This window comes from Heptranchias perlo, chromosome 8, assembly GCF_035084215.1.
Source record: "Heptranchias perlo isolate sHepPer1 chromosome 8, sHepPer1.hap1, whole genome shotgun sequence".
NCBI lineage: Eukaryota > Metazoa > Chordata > Chondrichthyes > Hexanchiformes > Hexanchidae > Heptranchias > Heptranchias perlo.
The window spans coordinates 1004809-1025642 of record NC_090332.1 but is presented as its reverse complement, the minus strand read 5'-3'; the positions used below and the strand labels follow the sequence as shown (position 1 = coordinate 1025642).

The window sequence follows — 20834 nt, the reverse complement described above, 5'->3', positions numbered from 1 at the left end:
GTATACATGGATTTCAGTAAGGCCTTCAATAAAGTCCCCCACAGGAGACTGGTCAAGAAGGTACGAGCCCATGGAATCCAGGGTGCCTTGGCACTTTGGATACAAAACTGGCTTAGTGGCAGAAGGCAGAGGGTGATGGTCGAAGGTTGTTTTTGTGACTGGAAGCCTGTGGCCAGTGGGGTACCACAGGGATCGGTGCTGGGTCCCTTGCTGTTTGTGGTCTACATTAACGACTTGGATATGAATGTAAAAGGTATGATCAGTAAGTTCGCTGATGATACAAAAATTGGTAGGGTGGTAAATAGCGAGGAGGATAGCCTCAGTCTGCAGGACGATATAGATGGGTTGGTCAGATGGGCGGAACAGTGGCAAATGGAATTTAACCCGGAAAAGTGCGAGGTGATGCACTTTGGAGGGACTAACAAGGCAAGGGAATACACAATGAATGGGAGGACCCGAGGCAAGACAGAGGGTCAGAGGGATCTTGGTGTGCAAGTTCACAGATCCCTGAAGGCGGCGGAACAGGTAGATAAGGTGGTAAAGAAGGCATATGGGATACTTGCCTTTATTAGCCGAGGCATAGAATATAAGAGCAAGGAGGTTATGATGGAGCTGTATAAAACACTGGTTAGGCCACAGCTGGAGTACTGTGTGCAGTTCTGGTCGCCGCACTACAGGAAGGATGTGATCGCTTTGGAGAGGGTGCAGAGGAGATTCACCAGGATGTTACCAGGGCTGGAGCGCTTCAGCTATGAAGAGAGACTGGGAAGATTGGGTTTGTTTTCCTTGGAGCAGAGGAGGCTGAGGGGGGACATGATTGAGGTGTACAAAATTATGAGGGGCACAGATAGGATGGATACTAAGGAGCTTTTTCCCTTCGTTGAGGGTTCTATAACAAGGGGACATAGATTCAAGGTAAAAGGCGGGAGGTTTAGAGGGGATTTGAGAAAGAACTTTTTCACCCAGAGGGTGGTTGGAGTCTGGAACTCACTGCCTGAAAGGGTTGTGGAGGCAGGAACCCTCACAACATTCAAGAAGCATTTGGATGAGCACTTCAAATGCCATAGCATACAAGGCTACGGACCAAATGCTGGAATATGGGATTAGAGTAGACAGGGCTGATGGCCGGCGCGGACACGATGGGCCGAAGGGCCTCTCTCCGTACTGTATAACTCTATGACTCTATGACTCTATGTTGAGCATACTGAGGGAGCGCCGCACTGTCGGAGGGTCAGTACTGAGGGAGGGCTGCACTGTCGAAGGGTCAGTAGTGAGGGAGCGCCGCACTGTCGGAGGGTCAGTACTGAGGGAGCGCTGCACTGTCGGAGGGTCAGTACTGAGGGAGCGCCGCACTGTCGGAGGGTCAGTACTGAGGGAGCGCTGCACTGTCGAAGGGTCAGTACTGAGGGAGCGCCGTACTGTCGAAGGGTCAGTACTGAGGGAGCGCCGCACTGTCGGAGGGTCAGTACTGAGGGAGCGCTGCACTGTCGGAGGGTCAGTACTGAGGGAGCGCCGCACTGTCGAAGGGTCAGTACTGAGGGAGCGCCGCACTGTAGGAGGGTCAGTACTGAGGGAGCGCCGCACTGTCGGAGGGTCAGTACTGAGGGAGCGCCGCACTGTCGGAGGGTCAGTACTGAGGGAGCGCCGCACTGTCGGAGGGTCAGTACTGAGGGAGAGCTACACTGTCGGAGGGTCAGTACTGAGGGAGCGCCGCACTGTCGGAGGGTCAGTACTGAGGGAGAGCTACACTGTCGGAGGGTCAGTACTGAGGGAGCGCCGCACTGTCGGAGGGTCAGTACTGAGGGAGCGCCGCACTGTCGGAGGGTCAGTACTGAGGGAGAGCTACACTGTCGGAGGGTCAGTACTGAGGGAGCCTGTGTTAACTCTCGCTCATTGGGTATCACTCTCGCCTCAGAAGGTTGTGGGTTCAAGTCCCAGATAATTGAGCACAAAATCTAGGCTGACCCTCCAGTACAGCACTGAGGGCGTGCTGCACCATCGGAATCATAGACTCTCACAGCACAGACGGAGGCCGTTCAGCCTACCGGGCCTCTGCCGGCTCTTTGAAAGAGCTGTCCAATTTAGTCCCACACCCCAGCTTTTTCCCCATAACCCAGCAAATTAATCCTCTTTAAGTACATGTCCAATTGCCTTTTGAAAGTTCCTCAGGAATCTGCTTCCACCGTCCTATCAGGGAGTGTGTCCCAGATCTTCACAACCCTCGGTGTGAAAACATTTCTCCTCATTTCCCCTCTAGTTCTTTTGCCAATTATTTTAAATCTGTGACCTCTGGTTACCGACCCACTTTCCAGAGGAGATAGTTTCTCCCTATTTGCTCCATCAAAACCCTTCATAATTTTGAATATCTCTATTAAGTCTCCCCTTAACCTCCTGAGCTCTAAAGGGCTAATGAGAGTGAGGAACTTAAATTAATTAATATCAGTAGAGAAAAAGTACGGGAGAAACTAATGGGACTAAAAGCCAATAAATCCCCTGGACCTGATGACCTACATCCGAGGGTTCTAAAAGAGGTGGCTGCAGAGATAGTGGATGCATTGGTTGTGATCTTCCAAAATTCTCTAGATTCTGGAACGGTCCCAGCGGATTGGAAGGTAGCAAATGTAACCCCGCTATTCAAGAAAGGAGGGAGAGAGAAAACAGGGAACTACAGGCCAGTTAGCCTGACATCAGTCGTTGGGAAAATGCTGGAATTCATTATTAAGGAAGTGGTAACAGGGCACTTAGAAAATCATAATATGATTAGGCAGAGTCAACATGGTTTTATGAAAGAGAAATCGCGTTTGACAAATTTATTAGAGTTTTTTGAAGATGTAACTAGCAGGGTAGATAAAGGGGAACCAGTGGATGGAGTATATTTGGATTTTCAAAAGGCATTCGATAAGGTGCCACATAAAAGGTTGTTACACAAGATAAGGGCTCATGGGGTTGGGGGTAATGTATTAGCATGGATAGAGGATTGGTTAATGGACAGAAAACAGAGAGTAGGGATAAACGGGTCATTCTCAGGTTGACAGGCTGTAACTAGTGGGGTGCCGCAAGGATCAGTGCTTGGGGCTCAGCTATTTACAATCTATATTAATGACTTAGATGAAGGGACCGAGTGTAATGTATCCAAGTTTGCTGACGATACAAAGCTAGGTGGGAAAGTAAGCTGTGAGGAGGGCACAAAGTGTCTGCAAAGGGATATAGACAGGTTAAGTGGGTGGGCAAGAAGGTGGCAGATGGAGTATAATGTGGGGAAATGTGAGATTATTCACTTTGGTAGGAAGAATCAAAAAAAATAATATTTTTTAAATGGTGAGAAACTATCAAACGTTAGTGTCCAGAGAGATTTGGGTGTCCTCGTACAAGAAACACAAAAAGTTAGCATGCCGGTGGAGCAGGCAATTAGGAAAGCAAATGGCATGTTAGCCTTTATTGCAAGGGGGTTGGAGTATAAGAGTAAGGAAGTCTTACTACAATTGTACAGGGCTTGGTGAGACCTCACCTGGAGTACTGTGTACAGTTCTGGTCTCCTTATCTAAGGAAGGATATACTTGCCTTAGAGGCGGTGCAACGAAGGTTCACTAGATTAATTCCTGGGATGAGAGGGTTGTCCTGTGAAGAGAGATTGAGTAGAATGGGCCTATACTCTCTGGAGTTTAGAAGAATGAGAGGTGATCTCATTAAAACATATAAGATTCTGAGGGGGTTTGACAGGGTAGATGCTGAGAGATTGTTTCCCCTGGCTGGAGAGTCTAGAACTCGGGGGCATAGTCTCAGGATAAGGGGACGGCCATTTAAGACTGAGATGAGGAGGAATTTCTTCACTCAGAGGGTTGTGAATCTTTGGAATTCTCTACCCCAGAGGGCTATGGATGCTCAGTCATTGAATATGTTCAAGGCTGAGATCGATAGATTTTTGGACTCTGGGGGAATCAAGGGATATGGGGATCGGGCGGGAAAGTGGAGTTGAGGTCGACGACCAGCCATGATCTTATTGAATGGGGGAGCAGGCTCGAGGGGCCGTATGGCCTACTCCTGCTCCTATTTCTTATGTTCTTATGTTCTTATGAGGAGAACAATCCCAGCTTCTCCAATCTCCCTACGTAACTGAATTCCCTCATCACTGATATTATCCTGGTAAATCTCCTCTGCACCCTCTTTAAGGCCTTGACATCCTTCCTAAAGTGCGGTGCCCAGAATTGTACACAATACTCCAGCTGAGGCCTAAGCAGTGATGTGTAAAGGTTTAGTATGATTTCCCTGTTTTTGTATTCAATGCCCCGATTTACAAAGCCAAGTGTCCCATCAAGTTGCCCTGCCACCAAAGATTTGTGACTATGCCCCCCCAGGTCCCTCTGCTCTTGCACCCCCTCAAAATAGGACCATTTAGATTATACCGTCTCTCCATGTTGTTCCTCCCAAAGTGCATCACTTCACACTTATCCACATTAAATTTCATTTGCCGTGTGTCTGCCCATTTCACCAGTCTGTCTCTGTCCTCCTGAAGGCTCTACCTTGGGTTGTGGAATTGACCAGCATTACTGAGAAGCAACATGCTGCTGGCAGCCCAGCGATCCTCCAGATGTTACCTACATCGCCAATGGCTTTGCTCAAGGGTTTTCTGACCCCCCACTGCTCCTCATGGGTGACTAGACTATGTCAAGGCTAGATCTTCAAAGCTGGTCCAAATCCCCCTGTCTATAGTATTTTCTGTTTCTTCTCCAAGTTCATTGATTACGAGGCATTGACCCGGGTCCAGTAATGATGTCGCTCTGAGTATATGGGTACACCCATTACTTTTCAATTATGTTGTTCAATGTGGCTGGAAAAGCTCAGATCACTGGCCAGTTATCTTCTTCATCAAGAGGACAGCTCTTCAATGTCTTGAGCATGATGTTGCCCACTACTGCGGGGTGGGACTGACTGTTGGTATCTGGCCTCTACTCACCTTGAGTGGGTCTGTCTGACTGCCAATGGGGTGAACCTGGTGGCAATGATTTCTTTGTTACTGTAGCTGTTGCCAGAGCCTGTTAGTTGCACATTCACTGAGCAGGATCCGGTTAAGGCAATTGCAAAGGGAAGCAAAGCTGTTCAGTGAGATCAGGTGACCTTTAAAGATGTATTTGAAGCTTCTTAGGAGCAGTCCAGAGCTGCTGCATTGCTAGATTATAATGCAATGTGTCTTGTGACCAGGGGATGATGAGGGAGTTGGAGCAGGACCAATGGTTGCATTCACTCAAAAGGGTGCACAATTCCACAAAAATGATCCAAAATTATTTTTCCATTGACTAAAGTCTGCCATTAATCACTGTTGAAAGAATTACTCTTGACCATGGATATTTATAATCCAGAAAATCAGTGAGGCTACCACGGGGTTTGACCCAACAGGAGGTAGTAAGGTAGTAAGGCCCCATCTGCAGAGGCTGGAAAGGTCAGTGGAGAGCGCTGCACAGATTGGAGGCTTTAATGACCACTTTGACCCTGCACTGGGCCCATACCGCATGGTAGGACAGGATCCATGGCAGATTTCCAAAAGCTGCTGTAGGTGAGAAGGGGTGCAGCAGTTGTTTTGGAGAACAGTGCAAGGAACCAACAACTTACCTTAAACCTGCCCTTGGGAGATTGATGAGTAAGATTCTGTTTCAGATACACAGACCATTGTTGGCCAGGGGCTGCAGTAACAGATGTTGGCCAGGGGCTGCAGAAGTAACCTGAGATTCGCAGCTGCTGACACACAGGCAAAAGCAACTTTTGAACTGAAGTAACCTGAGTTCAGTCGCTGGCCTGAGCTAGCTGGAACCGGTTTGAATTTGCTAAGTTTTATGAAAGACAAAGGAGATGTGATAAGACACAAGTCCTTATTTAGAAAAGGAGTAATGAGGTAATGCTACCTAAGTCCTTGGGACAGAGCCAATGAGGAGAAGACACGGACTAGGCGAGCAAGCCTAAACCAACGGGAGAGAGAGACATATCGCCCAATCCCACCGGCAGGACAGACCCACCAGAGGTGGCGGTACAGTGATATACAGTCAGGAGGGAGTGGCCCTGGGAGTCCTCAACATTGACTCTGGACCCTGTGAAATCTCATGGCATCAGGTCAAACATGGGCAAGGAAACCTCCTGCTGATTACCACCTACCGTCCTCCCTCAGCTGATGAATCAGTCCTCCTCCATGTTGAACACCACTTGGAGGAAGCACTGAGGGTAGCAAGGGCACAGAATGTACTCTGGGTGAGGGACTTCAATGTCCATCACCAAGAGTGGCTCGGTAGCACCACTACTGACCGAGCTGGCTGAGTCCTGAAGGACATAGCTGCCAGACTGGGCCTGCGGCAGGTGGTGAGCAAACCAACACGAGGGAAAAACTTACTTGACCTTGTCCTCACCAATCTACCTGTCGCAAATGCATCTGTCCATGACAGTATTGGTAGGAGTGACCACCGCACAGTCCTCGTGGAGATGAAATCCCGTCTTCGCACTGAGGACACCATCCAACGTGTTGTGTGGCACTACCACCGTGCTAAATGGGATAGATTCAGAACAGATCTAGCAGCTCAAAATTGGGCATCCATGAGGCGCTGTGGGCCATCAGCAGCAGCAGAATTGTATTCCAGCACAATCTGTAACCTCATGGCCCGGCATATTCCTCACTCTACCATTACCAACAAGCCAGGGGATCAACCCTGGTTCAATGAGGAGTGTAGAAGAGCATGCCAGGAGCAGCACCAGGCGTACCTAAAAATGAGGTGCCAACCTGGTGAAGCTACAACTCAGGACTACATGCATGCTAAACAGCGGAAGCAACATGCTATAGACAGAGCTAAGCGATTCCACAACCAACGGATCAGATCAAAGCTCTGCAGTCCTGCCACATCCAGTCGTGAATGGTGGTGGACAATTAAACAACTAACGGGAGGAGGAGGCTCTGCAAACATCCCCATTCTCAATGATGGCGGAGTCCAGCACGTGAGTGCAAAAGACAAGGCTGAAGCGTTTGCAACCATCTTCAGCCAGAAGTGCCGAGTGGATAATCCATCTCAGCCTCCTCCCAATATCCCCACCATCACGGAAGCCAGTCTTCGGCCAATTCGATTCACTCCACGTGATATCAAGAAACGGCTGAGTGCACTGGATACAGCAAAGGCTATGGGCCCCGACAACATCCCAGCTGTAGTGCTGAAGACTTGTGCTCCAGAACTAGCTGCGCCTCTAGCCAAGCTGTTCCAGTACAGCTACAACACTGGCATCCACCCGACAATGTGGAAAATTGCCCAGGTATGTCCTGTCCACAAAAAGCAGGACAAATCCAATCCGGCCAATTACCGCCCCATCAGTCTACTCTCAATCATCAGCCAAGTGATGGAAGGTGTCGTCGACAGTGCTATCAAGCGGCACTTGCTCACCAATAACCTGCTCACCGATGCTCAGTTTGGGTTCCGCCAGGACCACTCGGCTCCAGACCTCATTACAGCCTTGGTCCAAACATGGACAAAAGAGCTGAATTCCAGAGGTGAGGTGAGAGTGACTGCCCTTGACATCAAGGCAGCATTTGACCGAGTGTGGCACCAAGGAGCCCTCGTAAAATTGAAGTCAATGGGAATCAGGGGGAAAACTCTCCAGTGGCTGGAGTCATACCTAGCACAAAGGAAGATGGTAGTGGTTGTTGGAGGCCAATCATCTCAGCCCCAGAGCATTGCTGCAGGAGTTCCTCAGGGCAGTGTCCTCGGCCCAACCATCTTCAGCTGCTTCATCAATGACCTTCCCTCCATCATAAGGTCAGAAATGGGGATGTTCGCTGATGACTGCACAGTGTTCAGTTCCATTCGCAACCACTCAGATAATGAAGCAGTCCGAGCCTGCATACAGCAAGACCTGGACCACATCCAGGCTTGGGCTAATAAGTGGCAAGTAACATTCGCGCCAGATAAGTGCCAGGCAATGACCATCTCCAACAAGAGAGAGTCTAACCACCTCCCCTTGACATTCAACGGCATTACCATCGCCGAATCCCCCACCATCAACATCCTGGGGGTCACCATTGACCAGAAACTTAACTGGACCAGCCATATAAATACTGTGGCTACGAGAGCAGGTCAGAGGCTGGGTATTCTGCGGCGAGTGACTCACCTCCTGACTCCCCAAAGCCTTTCCACCATCTACAAGGCACAAGTCAGGAGTGTGATGGAATACTCTCCACTTGCCTGGATGAGTGCAGCTCCAACAACACTCAAGAAGCTCGACACCATCCAGGACAAAACAGCCCGCTTGATTGGCACCCCATCCACCACCCTAAACATTCACTCCCTTCACCACCGGCGCACTGTGGCTGCAGTGTGTACCATCCACAGGATGCACTGCAGCAACTCGCCAAGGCTTCTTCGACAGCACCTCCCAAACCCGCGACCTCTACCACCTAGAAGGACAAGGGCAGCAGGCGCATGGGAACAACACCACCTGCACGTTCCCCTCCAAGTCACACACCATCCCGACTTGGAAATATATCGCCGTTCCTTCATTGTCGCTGGGTCAAAATCCTGGAACTCCCTTCCTAACAGCACTGTGGGAGAACCTTCACCACACGGACTGCAGCGGTTCAAGAAGGCGGCTCACCACCACCTTCTCAAGGGGCAATTAGGGATGGGCAATAAATGCCGGCCTTGCCAGCGACGCCCACATCCCGTGAACGAATAAAAAAAAAGACAGCACAGCTTGAAGAGATAAGATTCGGAATAAGAATGAAGAATCTTGGGCGTGCAGCCGGAGCAAAGACTCCGGAGACCAACCATCGCGGAAGTGGAAGAACCTACGTCAGGGACGTAGAGACGACGTCGAAAGAGAGAGAACGGAACGCCTGGCCAGCGTCAGCTCTCCTTTTCGGGTATTAGCCTTTATATTCTGTGACCACTCAGGGAGTGTCAGAGAAACCTAGTGGGTGATTGTTTAGATCTTAGTTTGGGTATAAAACTGTATAACCTGGTGCAAACTGCATGTCTATATCTAACCAGACGTATAAGCTATATGTATATGATCTAACGATGTGAATAAAGCGAATTGAGAGTTAAGAGAGAATTGACTCTTCTCCTCTTTGTACTCAGCCAATAACTGTAACCGGTAACCTCCCATCCAGTTGAGGGTTTCATTCACAAGCAGGTAGTGAGGAAGTCCATTCTCTATATTTCCAATATATTTTTCTGTTTACATGAATGGTGAAAAGTCCAGGGGAAAAAAGACCTGAGTTCTTTTCAGGCTCCTTTCTAAGGGTAAATGACCTGCTCAGTGTGGTATCAAGCCAGATAGGCCACAAGTCCCTAGACTCGACCGTCACTCTGTGCTCAGTTACCAGATCTCAGGAGTGTGGTGTTACAATCAGCTTCAGTGTCCCTAGGTTAAAGGAGGGGAAAATATAGCCAGTGTTTCTTTACACTCTTAATCTTTTTGTCCTTCACTCAGAATACTGAGCGTGAGTCTGCATATTGTCTTTAAGAATGCTGGTCATTTTTTCTGCAATTTCCAAGGATACTGGAAGCCCAAAATTTGGAAACTCCTCGATTGTATCATCACGAGACACTCCCTTTTTATCGTAAGTTAACCTCACCCTCTCACCATATCCCTCAACCCCACCTTCACTCGCCCCACCTACCCGCCTTCTCACCATATCCCCAATCCCACCTACCCACCTTCTCACCATATCGCCCAATCCCACCTACCCACCTTCTCACCATATCGCCCAATCCCACCTACCCACCTTCTCCTCATATCCCCCATCCCACCTACCCATCCCTAAAGGGAGCAGTTTCAGGCACTAACCAGCCTTCAAGGGTTTTATTTAAATGAGGATCCTGCAGTTCTTGCAATTGTCTGTTGAAAATCTAAATGTCACTTTGTTTTTCCTTTTTTTAGATTAAAAATCTATCAATTGTGAAATATAAAAGTGTTTAAAATGAACCCGAATACATCATTTTAATGTAAACAATCAAAATTTTCTGCGGAGACCCCAGACCTCCTAAAACTTCACCACCAATTCTGTCCCTTCAACATTTAGATATCCTCCTCAGCTTTTCATGTACTTAAGGTTTTTCCCTCCAATACAAGAGCAGGGTATGTTGGGTACTTGTACAGTTTAAATGTCAAAGCCTGTGTAACGACTTGTTTTCCCATGTCAGCCACTTGTTGGCTAGCTTCATTCATTTCCTAGAATTGTTTGCATGCTGCAGAGTATCTGCTCCCTCTCACATCCTGTGCTTACTTTACACTGAAAGTTCTCTCATACTGACAGATCACTGGGACATTAGACCAGTGCCCCAGAGATAACCCTGTATCTTGAACGTACTCCTGGCTCATCTCCAAACCAAACATTGCCCAAGAGAGTCAAGCCCACCTGGCTCTGACTGAGCAGCAACAGCGAACGGCTGAACTGGGCCGTTTGATTCCAGCTCCATTCTTTGTCCTTGCGCAGTGAGCAGGATGAAATCCAGTTCACTGGGATAAGTACATGCCAGGATTTGAATTCCCCTCTTCCTTTTGGCAAGGCCCAGTGAGTTCATTAGGGGCAGTGAACGTGGGAGCAGGACATTCGAGACACAGGCGGGCTGGGTTCAGACGTACTCAGTGATTCTTTGTTAGCTTGCAGTGCCTCACAAGATCCCCCCAGTGGATTTACACACAGCAGAGTTGAGTGGGAGCCCACCACGGAGGTGAGTCTGGAAGCCAGCTGTCTGTGAGGGTAAGAGGGGCATTTAACAGGGATTCAATGTGCTTTCACCCCTGAACGGGGAGCAATTAAATCAGAGGAGTGTGTGGCACAGAGAACATAACAAACAGCACCGTGCGGTTAGCCTGCAGACCTCTCCCGACCAGTACAGATTTTACAGCCGGTTTCTGGGAGGCAACATTGAGTTACTCGTTTGATTCGGTTGTGGGTTCACTTTGTTGTTATGGTTTTACGTGCTTAGATGATGTTGCCTATTTCCAGGAAGGAGGAGATTTCATGGTGATCCAGTGAGGGAGGGGACTGGAAAGCTTCCTATCTTGTTGGAGTGGGGTTAGATTGTTCTCTGCAGAAGTTGGGGGAGGGCTGTACTCCTCATCCCCCACCCTGTTGGGATGTTTATGGGGTGGAGGGAGACACACGCTGCCTGTTATTCCCGAAGCTCTCAGTAAAGCCCCCATGGCCCTGGTTCTATCTTATGTCAGATAGAGGCAGCCACTCCGTCTCCCTGACATCCTGTTTGCAGAGGAATTCCACATATGGCCGATAAAGATAAAAAATAAAAAATTAATAGCGTATGAGGAAAGGGACAAATTGGATAGGTGTTTCAGAGAGCCCGCACAATGGGCTCGGAAGGAACGGGTGAATCTGTCTTTCAGTCCGCTCATGATACGCTGCTACGTGTGACATCTTTATGGTGTCATTCCAGGCCGATGAAGCAACAGGCTGATATTCTCTGCACAGGAAGAAATGTTGGGGAGGTAAATAAACATTATTCTGCAGCCTAGTTAATGGACAAAGTCATATGCAAGTTATAGGTCCAATTAATTCCTGAAGCATAACATCCAACCATGGGATGAAAATATACTCAAAGAATCGTTAGTTACAAAAACAATCCAACAAGGATACATCTGTGAAAGGAATGCAGCTACACAGGAACAGGAGGAGGCCATTCAGCCCCTCGAGCCTGTTCCACCATTCAATTAGATCATGGCTGATCTGTATCCTAACTCCATTTACCCGCCTTGGTTCCGTAATCTTTAATACCCTAACCCAACAAAAACCTATCAATCTCAGTTTTGAATTTTCAATTGACCCCCAGACTCCAACAGAGTTTTCCAGATTCCCACTCCCCTTTGTGTGAAGAAATGCTTCCTGACATCACCCCTGAACGGCCTGGCTCTAATTTTAAGGTTCTGCCCCCTTGTTCTGGACTCTCCCACCAGAGGAAATAGTTTCTCTCTATCGACCCTATCAAATCCTTTAATCATCTTAAACACCTCAATCAGATCACTGCTTAATCTTCTATACTCGAGGGAATACAAGCCTAGTCTCTGCAACCTGGCCTCATAATTTTACCCTTTTAGCCCCGGGATCATTCTGGTGAATCTGCACTGCTCCCCCTCCAAGGCCAATATATCCTTCCTGAGGAGCGGTGCCCAAAACTGAACCCAGTCTCCAGATACAGTCTAACCAGAGCTTTATACAACTGTGGCATCACTTCCTCCCCATTGGATTCCAGCCACCGATATAAAGGCCAACATTCCATTAGCCTTTTTAATTATTTTTTGTGCCTATCTACTGGCTTTTAGTGCTTATAAGATCCTGGGGGGACTAGAAGGATTAGATGCTTCCCTTTGTGGGAGAGACTAGAACTAGGGGCCACAGTTTAAAAATAAGGGGCTCCCATTTAAGACGGAGATGAGGAGAAATTTTTTCTCTCAGAGGGTCGTGAGTCTGTGGAACTCCCTTCCCCAGAGAGCGGTGGAGGCAGGGTCATTGAATATTTTAAGGCTGAGTTAGATAGATTCCTGATTAACAAGGGAGTCAACGTTTATAGTAGGTAGACGGGAAAGTAGGGTTGAGGTCACAATCAGATCAGCCATGGTCTTATCAAATGGCACAGCAGGCTCGAGGGGCCGAATGGCCTACTCCTGCTCTTAATTCGTATGTTTGTATGTTTAGTGATTTCTGTACTTGGACCCCTAAATCTCTCTGCTCCTCCACAATTCCTGACTTCTCACCATTCAGAAAATACTCTGATCTCTTTCTTGGGTCCAAAGTGGATGACTTCACATTTCCCCACATTGAACTCCATCTGCCGCAGTTTTGCCCACTCACTGAATCTATTAATGTCCCTTTGCAACTTCCTGCTCCCATCGACACTATTTACTGTGCCACCTAACTTAGTGTCATCAGCAAACTTGGATACACGGCTCTCTGTTCCTTCATCAGAGTCATTGATAAATATAGTGAAAAGCTGAGTGATCGAGGTTAATGCTCCTTGTTGTCGTAAGTGCTGCTATTAAGTGTATGTTTATTTATTGTAAGCATAATAAATCTGTGACACCTAATATTCAATGTCGCGAAACCCATTAATTTGAAGATTATAAGTAAGAACACACATAATTACACCTCCTCGAACAGGACGAACAGGCTCCTTCTGTGCTCCAAAATTCTATGGGGCAGAAATCCGTCTCCGGCAATAGTGCGGTTCGGGATACGGGCGATAGTGCGGTACGGGCGATAATGCAGTATGTGAGATCGCGCCGTCTGGTGATAGTGCTGTATGGGCTGTACTGCAGTACGGGTGATAGGACAGTGGGGTGATAGGACAGTGGGGTGATAGGGCGGTGGGGTGATAGGACGGTGGGGTGATTGGACGGTGGGGTGATAGGACAGTGGGGTGATAGGGCAGTGGGGTGATAGGACAGTGGGGTGATAGGGCAGTGGGGTGATAGGACAGTGGGGTGATAGGACAGTGGGGTGATTGGACGGTGGGGTGATAGGACAGTGGGGTGATTGGACGGTGGGGTGATAGGGCGGTGGGGTGATAGGACGGTGGGGTGATAGGACGGTGGGGTGATAGGGCGGTGGGGTGATAGGACGGTGGGGTGATAGGACGGTGGGGTGATAGGACGGTGGGGTGATTGGACGGTGGGGTGATAGGACGGTGGGGTGATTGGACGGTGGGGTGATTGGACGGTGGGGTGATTGGACGGTGGGGTGATTGGACGGTGGGGTGATTGGACGGTGGGGTGATAGGACGGTGGGGTGATAGGACGGTGGGGTGATAGGACGGTGGGGTGATAGGACGGTGGGGTGATAGGACGGTGGGGTGATAGGACGGTGGGGTGATAGGACGGTGGGGTGATAGGGCGGTGGGGTGATAGGGCGGTGGGGTGATAGGGCGGTGGGGTGATAGGGCGGTGGGGTGATAGGGCGGTGGGGTGATAGGGCGGTGGGGTGATAGGACGGTGGGATGATAGGACGGTGGGGTGATAGGACGGTGGGGTGATAGGGCGGTGGGGTGATAGGGCGGTGGGGTGATAGGGCGGTGGGGTGATAGGACGGTGGGGTGATAGGACGGTGGGGTGATAGGACGGTGGGGTGATAGGGCGGTGGGATGATAGGACAGTGGGGTGATAGGACGGTGGGGTGATAGGGCAGTATGGTGATTGGACAGTGGGGTGATTGGACAGTGGGGTGATTGGACAGTGGGGTGATAGGCCGGTGGGGTGATAGGGCGGTGGGGTGATAGGGCGGTGGGGTGATAGGGCGGTGGGGTGATAGGGCGGTGGGGCGATGGGACGGTGGGGGATGGGACGGTGAGGCGATGGGACGGTGGGGGGATGGGACGGTGGGGGGATGGGGCCGTACAGGGAGGCAGCGAATTGGCTGCACATTTTACCCCGTTCGATTTTCCTTTCCATGATGTCAATGGACAAGAAAATTGTGTGGGATTCAAAACGGGCGGCCGATTCGCTGTTGCCCGCGCTGCCCTCTCACCCCGCTGCCCTCTCACCCTGCTGCCATCTCACCCCCGCTGCCCTCTCACCCCCGCTGCCCTCTCACCCCCGCTGCCCTCTCACCCCCGCTGCCCTCTCACCCCGCTGCCCTCTGACCCCGCTGCCCTATCAATCACCACACTGTCTTATCACCCCCGCTGCCCTCTCACCCCGCTGCCCTCTCACCCCGCTGCCCTCTCACCCTGCTGCCATCTCACCCCCGCTGCCCTCTCACCCCGCTGCCCTCTCACCCCCGCTGCCCTCTCACCCCCGCTGCCCTCTCACCCCACTGCCCTCTCACCCCGCTGCCCTATCAATCACCACACTGTCTTATCACCCCTGCTGCCCTCTCACCCCGCTGCCCTCTCACCCCGCTGCCCTCTCACCCCCGCTGCCCTCTCACCCCGCTGCCCTCTCACCCCCGCTGCCCTCTCACCCCCGCTGCCCTCTCACCCCCGCTGCCCTCTCACCCCGCTGCCCTCTGACCCCGCTGCCCTATCAATCACCACACTGTCTTATCACCCCCGCTGCCCTCTCACCCCGCTGCCCTCTCACCCCGCTGCCCTCTCACCCCGCTGCCCTCTCACCCCCGCTGCCCTCTCACCCCGCTGCCCTATCAATCACCACACTGTCTTATCACCCCCGCTGCCCTCTCACCCCGCTGCCCTCTCACCCCGCTGCCCTCTCACCCCGCTGCCCTCTCACCCCCGCTGCCCTCTCACCCCCGCTGCCCTCTCACCCCGCTGCCCTCTGACCCCGCTGCCCTATCAATCACCACACTGTCTTATCACCCCCGCTGCCCTCTCACCCCGCTGCCCTCTCACCCCGCTGCCCTCTCACCCCCGCTGCCCTCTCACCCCCGCTGCCCTCTCACCCCCGCTGCCCTCTCACCCCGCTGCCCTATCAATCACCACACTGTCTTATCACCATCCTGCTCTCCCGCCCGAGGCAGATTTCTATCCCCATGATTCTCTTGCGGTCTAATGAATTTGGTAAAATCATTCCCAGATATTGAGCCTCTGGTAGATTTTACCGTGCTCAAACCTCACTGTGAACCTCCGTGAGTTATACACAATCGAATGGAGCATGGGGAGGTGGGAAGCCTTTTCAGTGAGGTGCAGCAAGCGGAGCTGTTTGCTCTCCTACATGATGTTGGCCACAACATGTCCCTTTGGGAGCTGCAGGCTCTGTGTGGGGGCTGGGATCACTCTGCCATCACCCTGGTATCCTCGTTTAAGCCTTGTCAGTGAGAACGGGAGTGCAGCAGAGAATGAGAGAAAATTCAGTCAGCGAGGCCTTCCATCGCCTCACCGCCCACCTGGATTTATCTCCATCCCACCGAGACCACCGCTGGCAGAGGGGCTTGTAGCTGCCTCTTGTCCCTCCTATCCGGCCCCCACTTACCCTCCTTTGCAGGCCTCGGTCTTTGGATTTTCTCTCCTTGCACTGGCAGTGGAAATCCCGTTGTGAGTTCCCCGCGCACCAAAGATGACCCTTGACCCAAGGAAATGGGTTGGGTTTGGGCCAGCTCCGGATGGCGGGTGAGGAGGGGGCGCAGAGGCAGGTGGGGTGAGGAGGGCGGGTGAGGAGGCGGGTGAGGAGGGTGTGTGAGAAGGGGGTGAGGAGGGCGAATGAGGTGGGCAGGTGAGGAGGGGGGCGGGCGAGGAGGGCGGGTGAGGAGGAGGGTGGGTGGACCTGCTGATTCTCCATCTGGAGAAGAAGCTCTAAATATCAGCAGGTTGTTGAATTATTGATGGGGTCACAACCAAGCCCAATGCTGATGTCCTCCAGCCATCGTGGGACAGTGATCAGAAATGGTCACCTCCCTCACCCAGCAGCACTGAGCCCAATTGTAGTGCCACCACCATCCCCTTTATCATCTAAGTCAGTGCAGCAGGGCTGAGACCTGGTCCTTGAGTTGTGTAAGGCTGACCACTGGTCTGATCTAATGTGAACCCTCTCTACAATAACAGAATAATTGTTAATGTTTGAGTCATTTCAGTTGTGCTAATTCTCATTGCAGGAAATATCAGCATGTCGGATAATCAATGCCAGGTTACCGAGCTCCTGACCGAGCCCCTCTGCACGCAGCAGGTGGCTGGGTGCTTTGAGCTGATGGTCCAGTCCCAGGTCAAGTGGGAGAAGTTCCTGGTACCAGCACCCACGTCTGTGGCTATTTTAGGTGAGCTGGTGCGTCTCGCTGCAGGGATAAAGGACCTTCAACTAAACCAACACAAGAAATCCAGGTTTGACCATCCAGAGTCATTCCAGAAGAGTCTGATGCAGGTTTGCAACCAAAGTGTAAACTCATTTCAAGAGACCCGCGATAATCTGAACAAAATCCAGATGTATTGTGAAGACCTTACTGTCCATGTGAGGAATGTGGGTAAAGGGTCATCTCTAAACAAAGACCTTCCCAAACAGCTGAAGAGCATTCAGCTTTGTGCAGCTCAATGCATGGGATGTGCTGAATCTGTGGAAAAGGAGCTCTCCTTTCTCAGTGAGTTACTCAGTGAGTTGCTGGAGGTCTGTGCAGTTTCCCAGAGTGACAACCAGGATAAGCTGAAGGAAGTACAGAAAGTCTTGGAGGAAAGAAAAGAAAAGAACGAGTTGGTAGAGAAAGAGAAGAGAGATTTAATGGAGAAATGGATCAGGGTTTCCCAAAGACGTGAGAAACTAGGAAATGAATGTGATGATGTAAAGGCAAGAGCTTTCATTGATCAGCTCTGTTCGGAAGGGCTGAAACAGATGATCGAGCTTCTCCCGAAGATTGTTGATTTTTTGAGCAGTGTGACCAGCCCAGTGGTCCTCGCAGTGGAGCTGGGGAAAGCGTTAATGTTTCTCATGCACCTGGTGTCTGAGCTGAACAGCAAAAAATCCTCTGCCTCAAACTCTGAAGTCAACAGTTTCCTCCAGAAGGTTAGAGAGCAAGCCTCCCTGAAGATCGAGGAAATCCAAACCAAGTTGGAGGAGTCGAGAAATGATTATCAAGAATGTTTCCAAAAGATGAATGAATTGGGTGAAGAGAGTGAGACGTTGTTGAGAGGGATAAAGGACAATCAGTCGAAAGAGGAGGATGTCAGCACAACTGTAGAGCTGATGGCTAATGGGCTGAGGGCCCTGGTTAGCATCAAATCCAACTGGTCAGAGATGATCAACTTCATCCAAGTGATACCCAGATTAACAGAAGATTGCCTGAAGACGTTTGAGAGGCTTGGTCCTGTGAGTGAAGGAGTCACACAGGGCTCTCCAGGTGCGTTAGTCAGCAGTCAGGTGATGGACCTCCAAGTGTCCCAGGGAGTCAGCATCATGACCCTCATCGGCGCCATGTCAGAAACCTACGTGGAGATTTACGACAAATATCTTGTACGTCAGCTGGAGAACCTGAGCTCGTTGCTGGGCGGGCAGGGGTCTGACCGCGAGTTTAAGAAGCTCCAGGATAAATGTCACCAAGCAAGAGCGGAAATACTTCGCAGGGCCGCTGTGAATAAGGAGAAGTTTGACAAGAATATTCAGCAGGGAAGTGAAGCCATTGGGAACCTCACTGATCTGCTGCACCCCAGGATGTGAATGGAAATCCCGATATCAAACATTCTCAGCTGTGCTAGTGCCTGAAATCATGATTGGCTCACAGCACAGAAGGAGGCCATTCGGCCCATCATGCCCGAGTGAAGCAGACTCAGCACAACAGGCCCTCCCAGAAAACCTTCTCAAACATGGCTATTTCAATAGCCCCCCATGGTTGTTCTAACAACCTCCCCACCATGGTTTGCTGATACCTCCACCACCCCCATGGCTGTTTCAACATCCCACCATGGTTTGCTATTGCCCCTCCATGGCTGTTTCAATGCCCCCCCCGCCATGACTGTTTCAATCTCCCCCCACCAGGGGTCACACATACCACGTCGCCTTGGTTGGCTCATATCGCCCAATGGCTGTCTCAGTGCCTTTTATGACCTTAGGATCAAAGCACTTCACAGCCAACCAGGTATTTTTGAAGTGTGCTCGCTGTTGTAGTGTAGGAAACGCAGCAGCCAATTTGTGCACAGCAAGATCCCACAAACAGCAATGAGATACATGATCACATAATCTATTTTTGGTGGTTTTGGTTGAGGGATAAATGTTGGTGAAGAGAACTCCTCTGCTCTTCATCAAATAATGCCATGGGTCCTTTTACATCTACCTGAGAGGTTTAACATCTCATCATAAAAACAGGACCTGACAGTGCAGCTCTCCCCTCAGTACTGCCCCTCCGGCAGTGCAGCGCTCCCTCAGTACTGCCCCTCCGGCAGTGCAGCGCTCCCTCAGTACTGACCCTCTGACAGTGCAGCGCTCCCTCAGTACTGCCCTGAAGTTGACCAAAGACAACTAACAACCCTCCATTTGAGGATAAACCCAGCAACTACAAGCCAGTCAGATTAACCTCAGTGGTGGAGAAACTTTTAGAAACAATAATCTGGGACAGAATTAACAGTCACTTGGACGAGGGTGGATTGATTAGGGAAAGCCAGCACGGATTTGTTAAAGGCAATTCGTGTTTAACTAACCTGATAGTTTTTTGATGAAGGACAGGAAACAGAGAGTAGTGGTGAATGGTTGTTTTTCAGACTGGAGGGAGGTGTACAGTGGTGTTCCCCAGGGGTCAGTGCTGGGACCACTATAGAGGGATATGGGCCAAGTGCAGGAAATTGGGACTAGCTTAGTGGTATAAACTGGGCGACATGGACATGTTGGGCCAAAGGGCCTGTTTCCATGTTGTAACTTCTATGATTCTATGATTCTACTGCTTTTCTTGATATATATTAATGACTTGGACTTGGGTGTACAGGGCACAATTTCAAAATTTGCAGATAACACAACACTTGGAAGGGTAGTAAACAGTGAGGAGGATAGTGATGGACTTCAAGAGGATATAGACAGGCTGGTGGAATGGGCGGACACGTGGCAGATGAAATTTAACGCAGAAAAATGCGAAGTGATGCATTTCAGTAGGAAGAACAAGGAGAGGCAATATAAACTAGAGGGCACAATTCTAAGAGGGGTACAGGAACAGAGAGATCTGGGGGTATATGTACACAAATCGTTGAAGGTGGCAGGGCAGATTGAGAAAATGGTTAAAAAAGCATACGGGATCCTGGGCTTTATAAATAGAGGCAGAGAGTACAAAAGTATGAAGTCATGATGAACCTTTATAAAACACTGATTCAGCCACAACTGGAGTCTTGTGTCCAGTTCTGGGCACCGCACTTCAGGAAAGATGTGAAGGCCTTAGAGAGGGTGCAGAAGAGATTTACTAGAATGATTCCAGGGATGAGGAACTTTAGTTACGTGGATAGACTGGAGAAGCTGGGGTTGTTCTCCTTTGAACAGAGAAGGTTGAGAGGAGATTTGATAGCGATATTCAAAATCATGAAGGGTCTAGACAGAGTAGATAGAAACTGTTCCCATTGGCGGAAGGGTCAAGAACCAGAGGACACAGATTTAAGGTGATTGTCAAAAGAACCAAAGGTGACATGAGGAAAAATGTTTTTTTACGCAGCGAGTGGTTAGGATCTGGAATGCACTGCCTGAGGGGGTGGTGGAGGCAGATTCAATCATGGCCTTCAAAAGGGAACTGGATAAGTATTTGAAAGGAAAAAAACTGCAGGGCTACGGGGATTGGGTCTGGTTGAATTACTCTTGCATAGAGCCGGCGTTCACTCGATGGGCCGAATGGCTTCCTTCTGTGCTGTAACCTTTCTCTGAGCCTACATTTAATTTGCTTCTAACCTGCTTAACACTAGTATAAAGTGGCACTACCTGTATAAAGTGCCTCTACCTGTATAAAGTGCTGCTACCTGTATAAAGTGCCTCTACCTGTATAAAGTGCCGCTACCTGTATAAAGTGCCGCTACCTGTATAAAGTGGCACTACCTGTATAAAGTGCCTCTACCTGTATAAAGTGCCTCTACCTGTATAAAGTGCCGCTACCTGTATAAAGTGCCGCTACCTGTATAAAGTGCCTCTACCTGTATAAAGTGGCACTACCTGTATAAAGTGCTGCTACCTGTATAAAGTGCCTCTACCTGTATAAAGTGCCGCTACCTGTATAAAGTGGCGCTACCTGTATAAAGTGACATTCGCTGCATGAACAGCAGACGTTGCTGAAATTGCATTTCACAGTGCTGGGATGAGAAGTTTGCAGTGCTTTCAGTGCAATACTGTCACACGCAAGTAATAGCCCCAAACATACAGAACAGGCCCGTCCCTCTGATTTGCTGTGTTACTGATCCACCCAGTGATGTGTCACAATTAAAACCTCACATTCAAAATCTTGAATTTATTGTTGATTT

General features: G+C 50.0%; 1 protein-coding gene across 2 annotated transcripts; it reads left to right on the top strand.

Moving 5' to 3' along the window:
• Positions 1-10505: 10505 nt before the first annotated feature.
• LOC137324324 (uncharacterized) lies at positions 10506-20820 on the top strand. 2 transcript variants are annotated; one of them, XM_067988475.1, is made up of 2 exons: positions 10506-10729; positions 16526-20820. In XM_067988475.1, the coding sequence occupies exon 2, from the start codon at positions 16537-16539 to the stop codon at positions 18070-18072; it is 1536 nt and encodes a 511-aa protein (XP_067844576.1). In that variant the 5' UTR covers positions 10506-10729; positions 16526-16536; the 3' UTR covers positions 18073-20820. The 2 variants fall into 2 exon arrangements, with proteins under 2 accessions (XP_067844576.1, XP_067844575.1); XM_067988474.1 differs by having other exon boundaries at positions 10507-10700.
• Positions 20821-20834: the final 14 nt, after the last annotated feature.